The 16550-nt window shown below is 30.4% G+C and overlaps 78 non-coding genes and 1 pseudogene across 79 annotated transcripts; 48 read left to right on the top strand and 31 right to left on the bottom strand.

Moving 5' to 3' along the window:
• Positions 1-70: 70 nt before the first annotated feature.
• On the top strand, positions 71-91 carry 21ur-8572. Its single transcript, NR_065393.1, has one exon.
• On the top strand, positions 72-92 carry 21ur-15637. Its single transcript, NR_065392.1, has one exon.
• 21ur-5763 lies at positions 75-95 on the top strand. Its single transcript, NR_065391.1, has one exon.
• Positions 96-423: 328 nt separating this feature from the next.
• Positions 424-4499, bottom strand: Y105C5B.23 (annotated as a pseudogene). Its single transcript has 7 exons — positions 4455-4499; positions 3405-3511; positions 2770-3025; positions 1744-1837; positions 1286-1486; positions 777-838; positions 424-574 (listed from the first exon to the last, which is right to left on the bottom strand). Coding segments are annotated over exons 1-7 (916 nt in total).
• On the top strand, positions 671-691 carry 21ur-2737. Its single transcript, NR_065390.1, has one exon.
• Positions 902-922, top strand: 21ur-7816. Its single transcript, NR_065389.1, has one exon.
• Positions 905-925, top strand: 21ur-12955. The gene has a single exon (NR_065388.1).
• 21ur-5842 lies at positions 1073-1093 on the top strand. Its single transcript, NR_065387.1, has one exon.
• 21ur-14174 lies at positions 1677-1697 on the top strand. The gene has a single exon (NR_065386.1).
• Positions 2238-2258, bottom strand: 21ur-8057. The gene has a single exon (NR_065385.1).
• Positions 2241-2261, bottom strand: 21ur-2391. The gene has a single exon (NR_065384.1).
• On the top strand, positions 2670-2690 carry 21ur-3409. Its single transcript, NR_065383.1, has one exon.
• Positions 3237-3257, bottom strand: 21ur-7334. The gene has a single exon (NR_065382.1).
• Positions 3365-3385, bottom strand: 21ur-10876. The gene has a single exon (NR_065381.1).
• On the bottom strand, positions 3582-3602 carry 21ur-7409. The gene has a single exon (NR_065380.1).
• Positions 3585-3605, bottom strand: 21ur-91. The gene has a single exon (NR_065379.1).
• On the top strand, positions 4047-4067 carry 21ur-13242. Its single transcript, NR_065378.1, has one exon.
• 21ur-3766 lies at positions 4050-4070 on the top strand. Its single transcript, NR_065377.1, has one exon.
• Positions 4168-4188, top strand: 21ur-15528. Its single transcript, NR_065376.1, has one exon.
• Positions 4241-4261, top strand: 21ur-12664. Its single transcript, NR_065375.1, has one exon.
• Positions 4500-4596: 97 nt separating the features above from the next.
• On the top strand, positions 4597-4617 carry 21ur-1238. Its single transcript, NR_065374.1, has one exon.
• Positions 4618-5397: 780 nt separating this feature from the next.
• Positions 5398-5418, bottom strand: 21ur-3055. Its single transcript, NR_065373.1, has one exon.
• Positions 5419-6651: 1233 nt separating this feature from the next.
• Positions 6652-6672, bottom strand: 21ur-5547. Its single transcript, NR_065372.1, has one exon.
• Positions 6673-6987: 315 nt separating this feature from the next.
• Positions 6988-7008, bottom strand: 21ur-6430. Its single transcript, NR_065371.1, has one exon.
• 21ur-12716 lies at positions 6993-7013 on the bottom strand. The gene has a single exon (NR_065370.1).
• On the bottom strand, positions 6996-7016 carry 21ur-3539. The gene has a single exon (NR_065369.1).
• Positions 6999-7019, bottom strand: 21ur-13494. The gene has a single exon (NR_065368.1).
• A 133-nt stretch (positions 7020-7152) lies between these two features.
• 21ur-8320 lies at positions 7153-7173 on the bottom strand. Its single transcript, NR_065367.1, has one exon.
• Positions 7157-7177, bottom strand: 21ur-1399. Its single transcript, NR_065366.1, has one exon.
• On the bottom strand, positions 7158-7178 carry 21ur-11463. The gene has a single exon (NR_065365.1).
• Positions 7179-7256: 78 nt separating this feature from the next.
• 21ur-968 lies at positions 7257-7277 on the bottom strand. The gene has a single exon (NR_065364.1).
• A 147-nt stretch (positions 7278-7424) lies between these two features.
• 21ur-698 lies at positions 7425-7445 on the bottom strand. Its single transcript, NR_065363.1, has one exon.
• Positions 7426-7446, bottom strand: 21ur-14104. The gene has a single exon (NR_065362.1).
• Positions 7428-7448, bottom strand: 21ur-13127. Its single transcript, NR_065361.1, has one exon.
• Positions 7449-7632: 184 nt separating this feature from the next.
• On the top strand, positions 7633-7653 carry 21ur-2952. Its single transcript, NR_065360.1, has one exon.
• Positions 7654-7922: 269 nt separating this feature from the next.
• 21ur-6332 lies at positions 7923-7943 on the top strand. The gene has a single exon (NR_065359.1).
• Positions 7924-7944, top strand: 21ur-14971. The gene has a single exon (NR_065358.1).
• A 285-nt stretch (positions 7945-8229) lies between these two features.
• On the top strand, positions 8230-8250 carry 21ur-10866. The gene has a single exon (NR_065357.1).
• A 140-nt stretch (positions 8251-8390) lies between these two features.
• On the bottom strand, positions 8391-8411 carry 21ur-13588. The gene has a single exon (NR_065356.1).
• A 344-nt stretch (positions 8412-8755) lies between these two features.
• On the bottom strand, positions 8756-8776 carry 21ur-7535. Its single transcript, NR_065355.1, has one exon.
• Positions 8777-9365: 589 nt separating this feature from the next.
• On the top strand, positions 9366-9386 carry 21ur-9602. Its single transcript, NR_065354.1, has one exon.
• 21ur-2273 lies at positions 9367-9387 on the top strand. The gene has a single exon (NR_065353.1).
• Positions 9388-9594: 207 nt separating this feature from the next.
• On the top strand, positions 9595-9615 carry 21ur-13943. The gene has a single exon (NR_065352.1).
• Positions 9596-9616, top strand: 21ur-1447. The gene has a single exon (NR_065351.1).
• On the top strand, positions 9600-9620 carry 21ur-12820. The gene has a single exon (NR_065350.1).
• A 217-nt stretch (positions 9621-9837) lies between these two features.
• Positions 9838-9858, top strand: 21ur-3566. The gene has a single exon (NR_065349.1).
• Positions 9859-10040: 182 nt separating this feature from the next.
• On the top strand, positions 10041-10061 carry 21ur-3857. Its single transcript, NR_065348.1, has one exon.
• Positions 10062-11502: 1441 nt separating this feature from the next.
• 21ur-9100 lies at positions 11503-11523 on the top strand. The gene has a single exon (NR_065347.1).
• 21ur-5507 lies at positions 11504-11524 on the top strand. Its single transcript, NR_065346.1, has one exon.
• Positions 11507-11527, top strand: 21ur-9470. Its single transcript, NR_065345.1, has one exon.
• An 88-nt stretch (positions 11528-11615) lies between these two features.
• On the top strand, positions 11616-11636 carry 21ur-7507. The gene has a single exon (NR_065344.1).
• Positions 11637-11826: 190 nt separating this feature from the next.
• On the top strand, positions 11827-11847 carry 21ur-13772. Its single transcript, NR_065343.1, has one exon.
• Positions 11848-12200: 353 nt separating this feature from the next.
• On the top strand, positions 12201-12221 carry 21ur-6387. Its single transcript, NR_065342.1, has one exon.
• 21ur-12604 lies at positions 12202-12222 on the top strand. The gene has a single exon (NR_065341.1).
• Positions 12223-12517: 295 nt separating this feature from the next.
• Positions 12518-12538, top strand: 21ur-11545. Its single transcript, NR_065340.1, has one exon.
• A 539-nt stretch (positions 12539-13077) lies between these two features.
• 21ur-9052 lies at positions 13078-13098 on the bottom strand. Its single transcript, NR_065339.1, has one exon.
• A 20-nt stretch (positions 13099-13118) lies between these two features.
• On the top strand, positions 13119-13139 carry 21ur-8056. The gene has a single exon (NR_065338.1).
• A 517-nt stretch (positions 13140-13656) lies between these two features.
• Positions 13657-13677, top strand: 21ur-12090. The gene has a single exon (NR_065337.1).
• 21ur-9682 lies at positions 13658-13678 on the top strand. The gene has a single exon (NR_065336.1).
• On the top strand, positions 13660-13680 carry 21ur-14317. Its single transcript, NR_065335.1, has one exon.
• On the top strand, positions 13661-13681 carry 21ur-7157. The gene has a single exon (NR_065334.1).
• A 235-nt stretch (positions 13682-13916) lies between these two features.
• Positions 13917-13937, top strand: 21ur-11648. Its single transcript, NR_065333.1, has one exon.
• A 365-nt stretch (positions 13938-14302) lies between these two features.
• Positions 14303-14323, bottom strand: 21ur-2592. Its single transcript, NR_065332.1, has one exon.
• Positions 14324-14438: 115 nt separating this feature from the next.
• Positions 14439-14459, top strand: 21ur-11847. Its single transcript, NR_065331.1, has one exon.
• On the top strand, positions 14440-14460 carry 21ur-6540. The gene has a single exon (NR_065330.1).
• A 79-nt stretch (positions 14461-14539) lies between these two features.
• On the top strand, positions 14540-14560 carry 21ur-11233. The gene has a single exon (NR_065329.1).
• Positions 14561-14631: 71 nt separating this feature from the next.
• 21ur-1010 lies at positions 14632-14652 on the top strand. Its single transcript, NR_065328.1, has one exon.
• 21ur-8310 lies at positions 14635-14655 on the top strand. The gene has a single exon (NR_065327.1).
• A 225-nt stretch (positions 14656-14880) lies between these two features.
• Positions 14881-14901, bottom strand: 21ur-848. Its single transcript, NR_065326.1, has one exon.
• On the top strand, positions 14883-14903 carry 21ur-4239. Its single transcript, NR_065325.1, has one exon.
• A 237-nt stretch (positions 14904-15140) lies between these two features.
• 21ur-157 lies at positions 15141-15161 on the top strand. The gene has a single exon (NR_065324.1).
• On the top strand, positions 15144-15164 carry 21ur-11203. The gene has a single exon (NR_065323.1).
• A 298-nt stretch (positions 15165-15462) lies between these two features.
• On the bottom strand, positions 15463-15483 carry 21ur-3219. Its single transcript, NR_065322.1, has one exon.
• Positions 15464-15484, bottom strand: 21ur-8739. Its single transcript, NR_065321.1, has one exon.
• Positions 15468-15488, bottom strand: 21ur-11624. Its single transcript, NR_065320.1, has one exon.
• Positions 15489-15774: 286 nt separating this feature from the next.
• Positions 15775-15795, bottom strand: 21ur-11810. The gene has a single exon (NR_065319.1).
• A 269-nt stretch (positions 15796-16064) lies between these two features.
• On the bottom strand, positions 16065-16085 carry 21ur-13412. Its single transcript, NR_065318.1, has one exon.
• Positions 16086-16114: 29 nt separating this feature from the next.
• Positions 16115-16135, bottom strand: 21ur-3054. The gene has a single exon (NR_065317.1).
• Positions 16136-16509: 374 nt separating this feature from the next.
• 21ur-13741 lies at positions 16510-16530 on the top strand. Its single transcript, NR_065316.1, has one exon.
• The last annotated feature ends 20 nt before the right edge of the window (positions 16531-16550 follow it).

The raw sequence follows: 16550 nt of genomic DNA, 5'->3' as shown, positions 1-16550 counted from the left end.
ATTTTTTTTATTTAAAAAAAGTTTTGCCGTTTTTCGTAGTTTTCAAAAGTCGTTTTTTTTTTGACGATAATCAGTTGTCCGAGTAGATGTTCTAATTTTTTTCTATTCGGCTTGTAGAATAGCAGGACAGTGATAATGATTATTTTTGGTTCTAAATAACTCCAAAATTAGTAAAAAATAATTTACTTGATCAGAAAATAATTACTGAAAGCTTAGCCCAGAAAAAACTAAAATCGAGAAGGGCACCTGTTTATTATCGGAATGCACTTTGAAATCAAATTTTCAAATATCTCAAAATAGGAGTTTGTGGAGATTTTTGTATTCTTTAAAATCATTTACAAAAAATTCAATTTTTTGAGCAAAAAAATTAACATAATTAAATAAAATTAAAATAAATTTCGAGTTCAGAAAAAAAAGCTACATTCAAAAATAGTCCATGTTTTTTCTGTCCAACACAATGCGTCCCAGCAACACAGCTCCATATTGCTCTATACATTTCTCATTGATCAAACTATATTCACAACAAACTATGCAATACGGATTGGGTTCCACGTTGAAAATTCGGAATCCGTATCTGAAAGAAAAAGTTGTGATATTCAAGAAAATATAATTTTGATGTTTTTTCGGTTTCAATATTTTCATAAAACTGGTTTGGCAAATAATAAATCAATACTTGGACCAAATTTTCAACTATTCAAAATGCACTTATTGAAATTCAAAAAAGGACAAAAATCCGGTTTCAAAGTTCTCCAAAAAAAAGTACTCAAAAACTGAACCTGGCCATAATCTGAAGCAATTCCAGGTGTTTCGATGGAGTCCCGTGAATTTCAATAAAAATCTGAAAATTTTTTTTTTACTGTTTCGTAATTTTTCCAAAAGTAAACTTCAATTCTTTTAGTATTATTTCTACGTTTTGAATAGAACTTCATAATGGTCGCGGCGCTTTTTTCGTTGCGGGACCCAGCGCTGACAGTTAAAAACTAAATGCTTTAATGGTAGAATATCATATTAATTGAAAAAAATTCCTCTGTTTCACTTTGTTTGTTTAAGAGTTGAAATTTTCATAATTTGTCGAGATGTCGTAAAAACTGTAAAAATTCGATAGTTTTTTTTAGCGTCCGACACCTACCAAGGTTCACCATTTACATAAAAAAGTATGCTATCAGTGGCAAAACCCGTGAGATGTCAGGCACTGCGTAAAAAGAAAAAGAGAAAACACGTAGTTGGCTCAAATTTAGCGGGAAACTTATTACTTATTGTTTCCTTTTTAGGCAAAAAAACCAACCTGACACACATAAAAATCCTTAATCAGAGGCTCCAAACCCCTAAATTCGGCTTCTTCAATATCCATTTTCAGAAGCTCCACATCATTTCTTCCAGCTTTTTCTAACATTGATGGGATCGTGAGCTCATCAGGAATCAGTCCAGAAAATAGTTTCCCATTGATTTTTCGGTAGGTTTCTTGGGTTTCCGGGTTTTGGGGGTCCTGTAAAAAAACTCGGTGAGTACAATCTACTTCGACATAAAAATCAGAAAACCAATAACTGGGCGGGGCTCAATTTTAAATTTTGTTTTCCATTTTATGAGAAGTGCACCCGTTAAATTTCCTTACGTTATATGATCAAAAGTCTGGTTTCAATAAAGTTGAAAATATGAATGGAAATTTTCGGCAATGTTTGTAACCGGTCTTTTTCCATATTTTCATTTATATGACTGAGCAGGTCAAATAAAACCTTAACTCACCTTATCAGCTCCCAATATCACACAATGTCCTCCTGTAACATTTTGAATGTGCTGATCATAGTCGATTTGATTGTTTAAGCCAAGTGATAATAATCTACAATTTACTGTTTCAGTTTGATTTGAAAAGTGTTAAAAAAAATTCTGAATGCACACTCAAAGTAAAAAACTGCGTGGCGTGTACTGCGGAGACAGCTTGCCGCTCCCACAACGAGTTCAACACAGCGGCGCGCGGAACTCGTCAGATGTCGGCGGCCTGATGTTGGTTGGGGTCCCGAATTTTGCCTTTTCCCGTGAGTGGACGAGAAAAAGGCGGGCCTAATTTTGGGTTTTCTGCGTACACGCCGCGCAGTATTTTACATTGAGTGTATCAACATACATCGAGCATTTGCAATGATTCACAAAAATTTGTACTTTTTCAGTTTAAAAAGTTCTATACATTTTTGTCACCATTATTTGTAACACTGAATTTACATGGAAGTGTTTGAAAAAAATAATACTAACAACGACTGAATAAACCATTAACTTTCACAAATGTTTGAGTTTAAACAAATTTGGTGAAAATGTATAGACACTTTGTTTTTAATTTTTAACTTTTTTTTCATCCAGTTATATATGAAAATTAGATGAAAAAGTAGAAAAAAACCAACAAAAAAATGTTGACTCAGCGAAAAATAGAATTATTAATGAAAGTTATAGTTCTAAAATTTCTAAATTTTTTGCAATATTTTAAATTTTTGTCTAACTAACTAATTCCAATTTACAGTAAGGTGGCACTTTTCTAAGTTCATATTTTTAGCAATTTTTTCAATGCGAGGATATAAAACACAAACGCCACGCTTTCTCGATATCTTGACACTTTTGAAAAATTTTCCAAAATATACTGTTTCAAGAAATTTACATAATGTTCCAGTTAAACACATTTCCGATGAATCATTAGGTTAGAAAAGTTACACAAAACTATTACTTGTTTTTTTTGAAAATTAAATTTTTAAAAACCAAAATCTCCAGATTCAAACCCAAACTCACGTGCAATTCTCCTTTCTAACATTTTTCGGATTACATACATATTTCCCGCCATCATAAGAACCTCCAATCTTCTCCTTCATCACACAAAATACCTCCATTCTTACTTTTTCGTAGAATAACTCGTATTCCATAGTTTTTGAAGCTCTGTAGAGCTCTCTTCTATATTTATCGCCTTTCATTTCATATTTGGAACGAAGATCTTGAATTGCATTTGGATTGTAGATATCGATAGTTTCAATTCCAATTTTGATATGGTCTGAAACTGAGTTTGGAATAATAAAATTTAATTATTTTTTAAATTTTAGGAAAGTTCCTGTTGCAACTGTTTTTTCGATAATTTCAAGATTTGAACCGATTCGACAATCTCTCTCAATCAATCTCTCTATGATGTTTGGGCCTTAACTTATTCATATCTATTCACTATTTATTTTTTTTTTTAAATCACGATTTCAATCGTAATAAATACAATACAATACAATACAATTTCATTGTTTCAGAAAATTTCAAACGTATAATATCAACACTTTGAAACATGATTTTTAATTTTGGTGCACCTTTCAATTTGTTCAACGCTTCTCTATAATTATTAGCACTAATTCATTATTCAGTTCCCAAATCATTAAAAATAAATTAACTCAAAATTTCTGGCAATTGTGAAAAACGTGATAACATTCACAAAAAGTACGAGGCAAAGTAGACTTGTGACCAGAAAATGGTAGCAGATGTTCTTCGGGCGGTACATCTGAAATATTACTTTTTTTGTAATATATTGTCAATAGAGCGCATATGAATCTAGTAGGAAACATTGTAAATTTTGAAAATTTTTTGATCAACTAACACGCAAATACTACAGTGTTTAATTTATAGCCATTATGAAAAAGTACAAATTTGATCTTTCAGGTCAAATTTATATGTTTTTTAGAAATACTGAGCATCTCAACTAAATTTTGAAAATTTATGAATAAAAGCCCGGGAAATTCGAATTTTTGAATTTTTGAATTTTTTTCACAAAAAAAAACAATACAAAAAATTGTGAAGAACTCGGTGAGACTGAACATTAGAAGAAAATTTATCCGCCCAACTCGACCTGTTTTCCATTTCCGTCTATTTTCAAAGTACTTAAGATCGCATATATCAGGTAACAAAAAATCCATTTCGAAAAGATTGAGGTCAAAAGAAAAAATTAGTGGAGAAAAAGTAAAATTTTAAAAAATGTTTTAAGAGAAAAAAATATCTGTTTCAGCTTTTCCATATTATAAATAACATTTATGTGTGCGTGATGGAAGCTTGATGGAAAATGCAAAATTTTGAAAAATGAAATAAAACTGATGTGAAAAATGCGGCGCTTTTCTGTTTTGGCGTGTTCATAAAAGTAGAATATTATCAGAAGCAATTTACTAAACTGATACAAAAATATATTTTGTGTAGTTTTACATATATCTCAAAGCAGATCATTCACGAACACTATTATTTTTCAAAATTTTCTGAAATAAACATATTCAATGGCAGGGTAGCCAAGAACTGGGCGGAGCCTTTTTTATTGTCTCTTTTTAAAAATAGTTTCATTAGTTTACAAAGTTTACAGTTTATCCTGTTCATGAAACAATGCTCCAAAAACAGTTTAAAAAACTGTTCGCTCAGTTTTTTATTCATTTTTTGAATTGTAATTCATGCTGAAAACTCACTATTTGTCCAATTGGAGATGCTAACAACGGCAATCGGTCACACATTTTAAGAATTTTAGCGGGTATTCCTTAAATCTGAAACTTGGAAAATTTGACGTTTCATCTTCATCATAAATAAAAACCAAGAATTAAGAAAAGCTAATAACGTAACTACTCAGCAAGTCGTCCCGGCACTTTGCAGTTTTTGTAGCACTTCACAGTACTTCGCGGCACTTTGTCACAATTGCCAGTTATCAAATGCGGTTCATAGGGAAGCTGTGTAAAATTCTGGAGAAAACTGGGGCGACTTGTCGAGTAGTAGGCAGAATGACATCGAGATTACCCAAACACCACAAATCCTCAAATGACCTTAAAATTCTCTGCGTCTTCTGAACTCCTGTGCTGTCCTGTAAGACGTATGGGTTTGTGTGAGGAAAAAAGCGTTTAAAGTTTGAAACCGATACGGGATCTTTTCATTTTTGCGGTGACCGGCGGAAATCTAGGAAAAACTGGGCGGAGTCTTATTTCATTCCATCTCCCGACTTTTTCATCTCTCGCCAATTTTTCGGCGTGCGAAATCAAGAGGGAATATTTTGCGGGAATGAGAAAAAATTTATAAATTTATAAACTTGTAAAAGCAGATCCAATTTTAGCTAGAACTTTTTTTCAGGAAAAAATGGACAAACACGGCAAGAATTTCCCGCTTTTTTTTTGTCATCACGGAGGCTCGACAGCTTTCTGGGTATGGAACCTGCTAAAAATGTTTTTTTTTTCAAATTTGCCGTGTTTCAGACAGCCGTGTTCAGAAGGAATAATTCTTAAAAGTTGAAACAATTTCGGTTCTCGGCAATTTGAATTGCCGCGCAACCTGATGAACTTTTAATTACAGTTCACAAAATAAAATAATTATTCTCACGCTTTCTCTTTTCCTGACTACAGCTAATTCTCAGATTAGAACAATATTATAATTTTATCGAAGTCTAAATTGACTGACAGATATTATTGCCATAATTTAAAAACTTCTCGAAACCGACAAAAATTTTAATTGCAATTATTATCAAAAATAACAATCGCACAGGCCACGTGACTTTTGTTTTTTATTTCTTTTTTATTAAGGATTTTCCCATGTATGACCTTTAGTTCAATTTTTAAATTCTCTTCGAAAATAAAATTGTGGGAGGAGCGTAAATAAAAAAGAAATAAAAAACAGAAGCCACGTGGCCTGTGCAATTGTTATTTTTGATAATATCAGGTCTCCAAATAAGTTCCGGGTCAAAAATCATAACTTTTTTCGCCTGACATCGATTTTTTTGAAACTGTGGGAATTTCTGTTATCAACCATGATCTTTCATTTTAAAATAGTCACAAAATTTTTTGACCACCCCAAGTGTCCTAACTCGGAGCCAATTTTTTCAGGCATTTTTCTGATCTCGCTTCTTTACAGCTTTAAATTGAGGTTTGTGTGCGGATTTTGCTTTGTTTAGAATACATTGTAAAAAAACAACAAAAGTTTGGAAAAAAATCCGTACAAGAAAATTTTTTTGGTCGGTCGTCAAAAAAAACTTCAAAAATTTTTTTTCGAAAGTTCCCGATTTTTTGTACAAAAATGATGTAACCATGTGCAAACTATTTTTACACATACAACACATTTGAGTTTGAAATTTGGATCTCGAGAAATACTCTAAAAACTCAAAAATTCTCCGAAAAAAGTATGTTTTTCATTATCATTTGAGTGTGACAAACTAAATTGAAATGTTTTGTATGTGTAAAAATAGTTTACACATGGTTAAATAATTTTTGTACGAAAAATCGAAAATTTTCGAAAAAAAATTTGTTTTTTTGACGACCGACCAAAAAAAATTGTTTTCCTGATTTTTTTCAAACTTTTATTGTTTTTTTACAATGTATTCCGAACAAAGCAAAATCCGCACACAAACCTCAATTTAAAGCTGTAAAGAAGCGAGATCAGAAAAATGCCTGAAAAAATTGGCTCCGAGTTAGGACACTTGGGGTGGTCAAAAAATTTTGTGACCATTTTAAAATGAAAGATCATAGAATAACATCGATTCCCAAAGTTTCAAAAACATCGATGGAGGGCGAAAAAATTTATAAATTTTAAAAATATATAAATTAATTTAAAATAAAATAAATTTATAAAAAAATTTATGAAATTTTTTGCGGGTTTGGCTGGATTCAAATTTGAGGTGACAGTTTTAAAATTTTGTAATAGAATTTGTCAACATATTAAAAACAATTGCAATTGGTTTATTGAATTAGTGAAACAGTAAAAAAACTTGAGAAAAATGCAGGTTTTTTTCTGAACTTAATTTCGATGGGGGATTTTGAAATTAGAATTAAACTAGTTATAAATTGGGAAAATACACATTATATTGACTGACAAGATATATCAAAATTTTCAGGTTACCAGAAACCGCTTATAAATAATGTCAAACGATAATGCAAAGCGTCAAAAATAATTTTGATTTCAATGTGGCCACATCATATTTTCAACGAGTCAGGTTGCTACAAAAATTGAACGTCAAACAAGATATTTTAGTTACCTTTCAGGCCGGAATCAAAGTAATATTGTGAGACAAAAATTTAATGAATTTATGAACTTGTAGAAACATATCAAAGTGATTTAATTTGGACTATACTTTTTTCGGGTAATAAGGACAAATACAGCAGAACTTTCCAGCTGGTTTTTGTCATCACGAGGGCTCGCCAGTTTTTTTGGATATTGAATCTTGAAAGATATTATTGCCATAATTTAAAAACTTCTCGAAACCGACAAACCTTATCTCCAGAAATCGTTGAGAGATTAACATCTATGGTAAAAAGTTACTATTGTCTAACTCAAATTCAAATCTTAAATGAAAATGTAGAAACTGTAAAAAAAATTAAATAATTTTGTTCACTTTTTCGGCAAATGCAGCAACATCCATTTAACAGAGCAAAGTTCCTGTAACTGCAATTACTCTTAAATTTTCAGTGTTTGCGGAACTGGTGTAAACAAAACCAACATTTTTATCCCAAACTTTACCAATTTTTCGAAACAATAATTTTCATGTTTTGCAACAAAAAAAAACGATTTTTGATTGAAAACACTTTTAATGTAAAAAAAACTAATCCAAAAGAAATTGAAAATTTGTGCAGTTTCACAATGTTCATAAATTATGATGACAAAATAAGAATCTGTTGAATCTGACTCATTGAACAATTCGATAAAAAAAAGTCCGTATTACCCTTTGGCTTATGTTGAAAATAAATCAATCAATCAATCAAGTCACCAATTTTCTGAGAACATTTTTTATCAATCGATTTTTTAACATATAGTCTTCCAATATTAAAGTTCTACTGCTTCCATTACGAAATAGCTCCAGAACTTTATTGAAACTAATAAACGTCCGATTTCCAATAAATGTTTGCATCAAAAAAGTTTTTCTGTTTCCCAAGTTTCATAAAACATGCTTTTGAACTTCGCTGCAGTTCTCTTTGCTTTTGAGTTGAAATCTTTGAGCTAAATTTCACTAATCATTGTTAAATTTCCTTAAAATATACTGTATTGGTAAGTTGTCTTAATTAATTAATAGTACAAGCCACACATTTGAGGAAATTACAGTTTTACTATGGATAAAGAAATCGAAAAAAACAACGTTTTTACAATAAGGTTGTTTCATCCAAATTGGTATTTTCAAACGATTTGTGATGTTATTATTATTGAAAATACCAAAAAAATTGTTTCAATCCATAGTTTCACAATGTTCATAAATTATCATGACAAAGTAAGACTCAGTTTTAAAATAAAAAAATTAAATCGAAGAAAAGTTTGTATAACTTTCAATGTCCGTTTGTAACTTTTAGTGAATTTGGAAATAGTGGTTTTTCGAAAATCTGTTTCCTGGTCGCTTTTTCTATGAAATTACTCGAAATGAGTTTTGGGGAAACATTGGGGAAAAATAAGGAAATTGATATGTATTGATATTAATTACTAGAGGAAACATTCAAAATATTCCTGAAACAGTGAAAAAAATTTTTTTTTTCAAAATTCTATTTTTCTGAAACAAATAAAATACAAATGAACAAATGTTTAAAAGCCTATCATTTTATCATTTTACTCCTGTTTCATTAAATGCATAAGTTTTCTTTAATTTTCAATGATAAAAAGTTTTAATTTATGGGGTTATTCAAGTAATGTAGCAAAATGTATTTAAATACATTTGTGACGACACAAATGTATTTAAATACATGTTTTACAGTTGTGACGTAGTTTTCCTATACTTTTTAATTTTCCGACATTACTTGAATAACCCCATTAACTTCATTGTGGATGTACAACTAAACTGGTTAATCAAAATATGCAAAACTATTTTAATACCTTGTTGAAACAGTATAAAGTCAGATAATTTGAAATTTTTCAAACACAAATATCAGATTTCAGTTTGTAAATTTGAAGCTATTTTACTGTTTTTCGAGAAAAAAATGTACACTTTTGTTTCATTTCCCATCGTTTCAAAATAAATTTCCAATTTTCGAAAAAACTCATTCCGGTTTTTCACAGTGTTCGCTTTTACAATACAAATAGAATGCCTTTATTACTTTTTTTCATCAAAAAATAAAATAAAGAGTACTTTTGCATTATTTAGGGCTAGGCTTAGGCAGAAAGAATAAGGGAAATTCCAAGAAATTCTTAGCAATACAGACAAAAAACGGAAAAAAACGACAAAAAATCAGGAAAAATGGGACATTCCCAAGTCGGGTCAAAAATCCTATAAAAAATGGCCGAATAAAGACAAAAAAAAAGAAAAAACGTTTGACGGTGTTGGAAAGTTGAAAGTAGAGTCGATGATAATATAACAACTTTTAATATATATTTTTTTAACTGAACTGTTTCATGGTAGTTGTTTATTGGATCGTATACCAACTTGTCTATTCCTATCCTGATTATTGGTCATTTTGCAGCTTTGGAAGGTTTTATCTAACTAAAACAAAATATTTTTAAATACCTTTCACTTGAACTTTCGCTGATTAGATTGTGTTTATTTTTTGTTAATTTGTATCAAAACCGATTAAAGAGCAGTTTTGTGAAAAAAAAAACAGTTTTCTCAAATTTTCACTGTTTCACGTTGTTTTCAAAAATATGTAATTTTTAACATCAATGTTTGCTTGTTGAGACGAATTGAAAATGTCAGTGCGATTTTTTCTTTCTGATCCGCAGAAAAGTAGGCCCAAAACCAAACATTTTTAAGAAAAAAAAGAAATGAAAGTAATTGAATATTTCAGATTTCTGCTGTAGTTCTATCAAAAAATCGAGCAACAGAACAGTGATTGATGAACACTTTAAAAAATAATTGTGCTGTTTGCAATTTTCTCTATCACTTAACTGTTATATTTCAATAAATGTTCAAGTTTCCATCTACCTGCACGATTTCCTGGTTTTTATTTCACAGAATAAATCAATCAGCAAAAAAACCGTAGTTTAGTATGAAATTGTGCACGGTTTTCTCTTCGGTGTAATGGAAATTGTAAAGATTGGATGTTTGAACAAATAAATTTTATTCCTGTTTCGTCAATTTGATTTATTTTGGGAAGATCAATGATTCACAATCTGCTGTTAATTTCAATTTCAGACAATTTAATTGCAATATTCTCGTTTATAACTAAAAAATAAAAATCTATTCAGAATTAACGCCCTTCTCAAATGCTGCCCTTCTCAAATGCCGGCAGTTACTTCGATCCTTCCGCTCAACAAATGCCAGCCTTTACTTAAAATTGTACAATATATATGTGCAGCCAATATTAAACTACGGATGTGAAATCTACAACCCGATCTCTAAAAATCTAATTAAACAACTGGAGTCGCCACTGAAGTTTTTCTCGAGAAGAGTCTTCCAACGCTGCAATCTATCATACTCATCATATGAAAACCGTCTAGCTCAGATGAACCAAAAGTCAGTTCAACACCTGCGGATTCTTCAAATATTGAGGACCTATCACAACATCCTGTCTGGTGAATACCACTTTCCGAATGCCGCATCAACTGTGAGGAAGGCTCGCTCGCCCAGATATCCGTACATGATGTGCCCTTGTGGATCAATCAACGAAAGCTTCCTACTAGTCAATCTTCACCTATGGAACCGTATGGCCAAGTTACTTCCGGGGACAATGAGCCGTCAAATGTTTGCATCACGATTAAATTCTATCCCGTTTAATTATTTTTCCCACCCAACTTGATCCCCTTAACTACTTCTGGTTTACAGGATCATTCAAATTATTCAAGTCTGTTTCTCCCGGTGATTATTTTATACTTTCTGTTTTGTTACGACGTTTTTGGATAAATATATATATATTAACTCTGTTTTATTAATTTTTTTTGAATGAAAAAACTTGTGTTATCATCATTACTCAGTTTGTTACATTTCAAAAATTCACTGAAATACTACTTTTGAGTGAGTTTAAAAAACAGTAACTAAAAAGAAATCAAATATAAATGATGAATGGAGCCGTTACAAAATAAATATTAAAGTTTTGAAACTGTAAATAATTTTAGTTTTAAGCAAATTCGTTTCAGAAACATAGCAATCGTTTGGAATTCTTTCTACATGAACTTTTTGATTTCAGAAACTTGTATTTTTTAGAAAACCACAATTTGAAACATAACAATAAGCAGGACATTCAATACACCCCTCCATAAAGTTTAAGGGATGACACCCGGAAAACGTCGGCCGCTTTTCTGTCAACAATCGTAATTCTAAAACTTTTTGTGTATAATTCCTCTATACGAAATTGCTTTGAAATTTCTTGGTAAAAGAGCAACCCTGTCATTTCCTTGTCATTCTTGTTTCTCTCCCAAAGGACACACACTTTTATACATGCATATAGTGTCTTTTTGATTTATAACCCATTTTCGTGGGTCCTTTGTTTGTGTACGAGACAGATTTCCATTTATCTGCAAAGATACACTCGCATTACAATAGGATTTTTGCATGTATTTTCACTTTTTTTTTTTTTGAAAAAAAATTTACTGTTTCAAAGTGTTAGTTTGTTAATTTGGTGTTAGAACCGTACATTGCTCGGCAAGTTAGTAAAAAGTTAGTAAAAAATATTCGAAAAAGAGTAACGAAGTATTTAACAACGTTTTCAATATCGCTTCTAATTCTCCAATTTTTATTGAAAATTTGGTGAATTGAATTGAAAAATGTGAAAACTTTTGATGATATTGCCAGAATTGAACAGAAAAAAGAACAGATTATTATTGGAAATCTACTACAAATCTATTATTTTTTACAAAATTTTGTGTTTTTTTCTTGAAAAATTCGGTTCCAGAAAAAACGGAAAAATATTTCGGTTTCAAAATTATTTTTAATTTTTCTAGTGTTACTGGAAAACTTGATTTTTGCATAATTAAAAGCTCGTATGACAAAAAGTTGAAATAAAATTATTTTGAACATAAAAATTTGCAAAAGTTCAAGAAGTTTTCAAATTCTCAATTCTTTATATCGGAAAAAATGCCAAAAATATATTTTTTTATTAATTTTCCTGGAAAGCTTGATTTTCAAGATTGTTTCTAATTTTCCAAGTCCCACTAAAATTTTAGAAGTTTCCAAAAAACGGTCTGAAATCTGAATGGGAAAATTAATTTATTTTTAAAAATATTTCAAACTTGCAAAAAATAACCAGAACTGGTTCTGACTACGTTTGAAAAATTTTACCAATTTTTTTCTGTTTCAACTGGTTTTTTAATACCCTGAATTTTATTGACATTGATTTTTTTCGATTGATGTGCTATAATTTAAATAGTGTAAAACGGGTTGCAAATACCAAACATAACTTTTTTTTTTATTAAAAAAAAAATTAAATGAGTTTTTTTCCAACTTTGAAAAAAAAATAAGCGGCTGATTTTTTACATTTGTTTTTTTCCAATTTTTTTTACAACTTCGAAAAAATTTTCAAATATTAAATGCTCTTTAAAACTAGAATTCAATAATTTCTAGCAGTTATCTGTCGAAAAATTTCAAAAAAAGTTTTCAAAATTTTTCTGTTTCAGTATGTTTTGAAAGCAATTAAAAACTAGCCTTCGAAAGTGTGAAAATTGTATTTTCCTGAGTTTAATGAAAATTTCAAATCTTCAATATTCTCCAAAACTAGTTCAGACAGCTTCTCCGTCAAAACTCCAAACCTTTTCACTAATCACATGCAAAAGCTCCTTTATTCAACCAAAATTGGTCCCTCGAAGCCCCCCTTCTTCCCCCGTGCAGCAACTTATCGATCTCTCTTAAAGAGAGACATAGAGAGGAGGAGGGAAGAGAGTGTCGAAAAGCTGCTCGGTGAGCTCTTCATGTTCCTTTTATAGCGGCCGGGGTCCTGGGCACTTTCACAAAGAGCACACGCTTTGCCTAAATTTGCATTTTATTGGCATTCGGCCAAGTTTCATTTTCCTTCATTTCATTGTTTCTTTTTGGAACGGATAGAATTTTAAATTAGGCGGCCGCAGCACTGTTTTGGCGAGCAGAGGCAGTCTTCCATGAATAATCAAATTAGAATCTTCTCTTCTCTTTTCTTTCTCCAGGTTTCCGTACTTTTTCTGAGTTTGGGAGAACTCTTGTGTTGTACCTGAAACACGAAAATTTTGAAAAAATCCTGTTTCAAATATTTAAATAAACTAATAAGAAATTTTTAAAACAATTTCTCTTGTCGACTTTTTGAAACAGTAAAAAAAATTACAAAAATTTTTTTTTGAAATTTCAATGCATTTGCAAATTTACCGAGAGATTCTAACCTACTTTGCAAAAATATGTAATTTAACACAGTACCCATGCCTACGGTAGACAATGCGCCTTTAAGAACTTCAGTAATCCACTTATTGCCTGTAAATTTTCAATGCTCATCGATTTTTCCATTTTCTCACTCACTAGCTAACAGAATTGATCTGGAACATTTGAAAAATAACAGTTTCAAAGAAAATTCGGGGTAATTTGATTTTTGATTAAAACTTTCAGAACTAAGTAATTAAAACCTCTAATTCGGCTTCCCCAAATCGCTGGCCGTGAAATGGAAAACTCGGCCACCACGGCCTCAAGAATGCACTTGTTTTAAAATTTGATTTGACGGTTTTGATGCAAAATCCTGTCCAAGCTAATGTTCGAGCAATTTTCACCATGTTTTTAAAAATAATTTTGACAGTTTCAAGAACTCAATAAATAACCCATAAAATTTCGATAAATTATTCTGCTCATATCTTGTAATTTTTTGAAAAATGTGGAAAAATAATTAAGAATTATCAAAAAGTTTCGATTTCTTTGAAGAAGCTTCCTGAATGTGAACCTGATCTTAAAAGCCCTAAAAAACAAAAATCAGCTTGAAATCTAGAGACTCATTCTAGTGAAAAAATTCTCTGAAAAAAAATTCAGATTAAAAATTAAGCACGCTCAAAATTTCTCAGTTTCACACTCTCTTTTTCCTTTAAAAGACAAAAAAATATTTTCCACAAATTTCACTGTTTCAAAGTTTTTCTTCTCAACCCTAAATACTCCTAACTAATTGAAAGTTCAATAATTGTTCTTTTTCCTGTTCCACGAAGTACACATACAAGTCAGAATAGATTATAATGTGCATGTTTTTGTGACGTCTATGTCTCTTTTGAGTTTGAATCTCTCATCCCTACCGCACAGACATCACAGCTGGCTAATCTGTCATTATTAGGCAATGTTGAGAGGAAAGAGAGAGAGAGGGAGAAGGAGGGAAAAGTGTGTTAAGTGTTGGTAAATGTTCGGGTTCCAAGTGGAGATTAGTCGAGTGTGAACAAGGCTTCTTGAAACATTTTTCGTTTTTCTCGGAGGGTTTCCTGGTTTCTTGTTTTAATTTATTAATAAAGTCTCGTTACAATCGGAGCGTATTTAAAATTTCGTAGTTTCAATAAACTTTAATTTTGAAACTGTAAAAAAATTTTCCAAGTTTGTCATGTTTCAACATTAGGATATTATTGCAAGTTATTTCACTCTACCGTTTTGACAGTTGCTAGGTTTTTGAAAATTTCGGACCAATTTTGAAATTTTTTCATATGTTTCAGGTATCCATTAATTTGCTTCAATCACTAATTTAATCATTACATGGTTTCTCCTTTATTTCAGTTTTTCCCGACAAAAACCGTATACATTTTCTCATTCTCGTTATATTCAATAGAACATTTATTCAACATTATTCGCGGAAAATATTTTGATATTTGATATTTTAGACTTTAATTACATATTGTTAACGTTCCTTTTTTGAATCTAATACCACCTAATCGATAAATGCTCAATATTTTGAAATTATTAATTGTTGTTTTTCATATACGTGCTTTTTCAATTATTTCCTTAAAGCACTCTGTTGCAAAAGAGTTTTTATTCCAAAATTATTTTTTTACAGTTTCAAAACTTTTTTAATTTCCTTCGCATGATTTGACTTCGATGACTTAGCAATTGGTTCAATGTCATTAAAGTCAAGATGTAGCTATTTATTGATATTTTGAAGCAAATATGTTAAAACTGTGCGCTTTTGAAATCCCAATAAATTTAGTTGTCACTGAAATTAATTTCTGCAAATTTTTTCAAATAATCTTCAATTGAATTAGCTCGAAGTTTCCCAATTCAGCAAAAAAAAAATTAATTTAAAAAATTATTACAGTTTCAAGATTATGATAATTTCGCATTACTTATTTTCCAACACTACTATACTTCTCCATTCTGATCAAAAAAGTTAAAATATCTGATAATATTTTAATTTTTTTTTTGATTTTCTCTGACTATCGTCTGCTGCAAGGTTATCGCATAATAAATTCACTTTTTTTTTCAATTTCTCGATTTTTTTTCAGTTTCCTAAAAATAATTTCCCAAAATTCACTGTTTCACCACTCCCCCCATGTTCCTTTCCCTATCTTCCCCCGCCTCCACCAATTAATTTCTGTTACCCCCCTCCCTAAACTGAGATCCAAATGAACTGTGAAGGGGAACTGACAGGAAAAGAGGTGAACATGTGGGGGCTCATAGGTTATGCACAATGCTTCCTCCTAATAGAATCTTCTATTCACTTGTGTTGGTTTAACACAAAGTCGAAACAGTGCAAAATTAAATTTTCAACCCATTAAAATTTTTGAAGGCACCCGGAAAAATTATGTTTGATTGTTTCATTTGTTTTTTGCTGAGCTACAGAGCTACTATAATACAGTTTCAGTTATTTCTAAGTTTAATGATATTGGAAATTTCATACAAATTTGTAACATTCTTAAAAAGCTTTAGTACCAATATTTTTTCATTTTCAATTACTATATAACAAAGTTACAACCTTTTTTGGCTTCCAAAAAGTTTTGCTGATAAAAAAAAAAGTGTTTTTGCAAGAATGTTAATAGTTTTTAATAACAAGTTGAAACTGTAGAAAATTTTTTTTTTTTTCATGTTTTGAAGTTTTAGGTTGAACAGTGTTTTAATCTCTATATAATTTTTATAATTTTGGTTTCCCCCAAATTTTTAAACCAAGAAATTGTTGGCCGCATTTTTTTGCTTAAACTTTTGCTTATAATAATTTACGACTATAAAAAAACTCCAATTTGTTTAAATTTTGAGAAAACGTTGAGTTTTTGAGTACAAAAAATTTGGGTTTACATTTTTCAGCTGAACTGCAACTATATGTTTTCTTTATTCTCTTGATTTCGTGAAAATGTAGTATTAAGTATTGCATTATTTTTGGAGTTATTTAACGATTAATCGAAATAGTGGACAATTTTTTTTGGAAATTTTAAACTGGAGGTACTCAACAATACAATAAATATTCTTTTGAGTTATTCGAAACAGTGGAGAATATTTTTCAGTTTTTCACATTTTCATAACTTTTTAAATTATTTTGGGTTATTGGGTAGTATTAACTAAATTTATTTCAAGTATTAGAACCTTAAAAACTTTATTTTAATTTTCAGTTTACTACATTCTACTGCTCGGTTGGGGCGTCTTGAGTGTTGGATATTTTGAGCACCCGCCTTTTTTTTAACGTTTTTTTTCTGTTTCAGAAAATTGTTGTTAAATTGTTTATTTTTTCCAACACTTTTTTTTTCGAATTGTTTGGGGCATTAATAACTTTTTAAAA

This window comes from Caenorhabditis elegans, chromosome IV, assembly GCF_000002985.6.
Source record: "Caenorhabditis elegans chromosome IV".
Taxonomy (NCBI): domain Eukaryota; kingdom Metazoa; phylum Nematoda; class Chromadorea; order Rhabditida; family Rhabditidae; genus Caenorhabditis; species Caenorhabditis elegans.
This window is presented reverse-complemented; position numbering and strand designations above follow the sequence as displayed.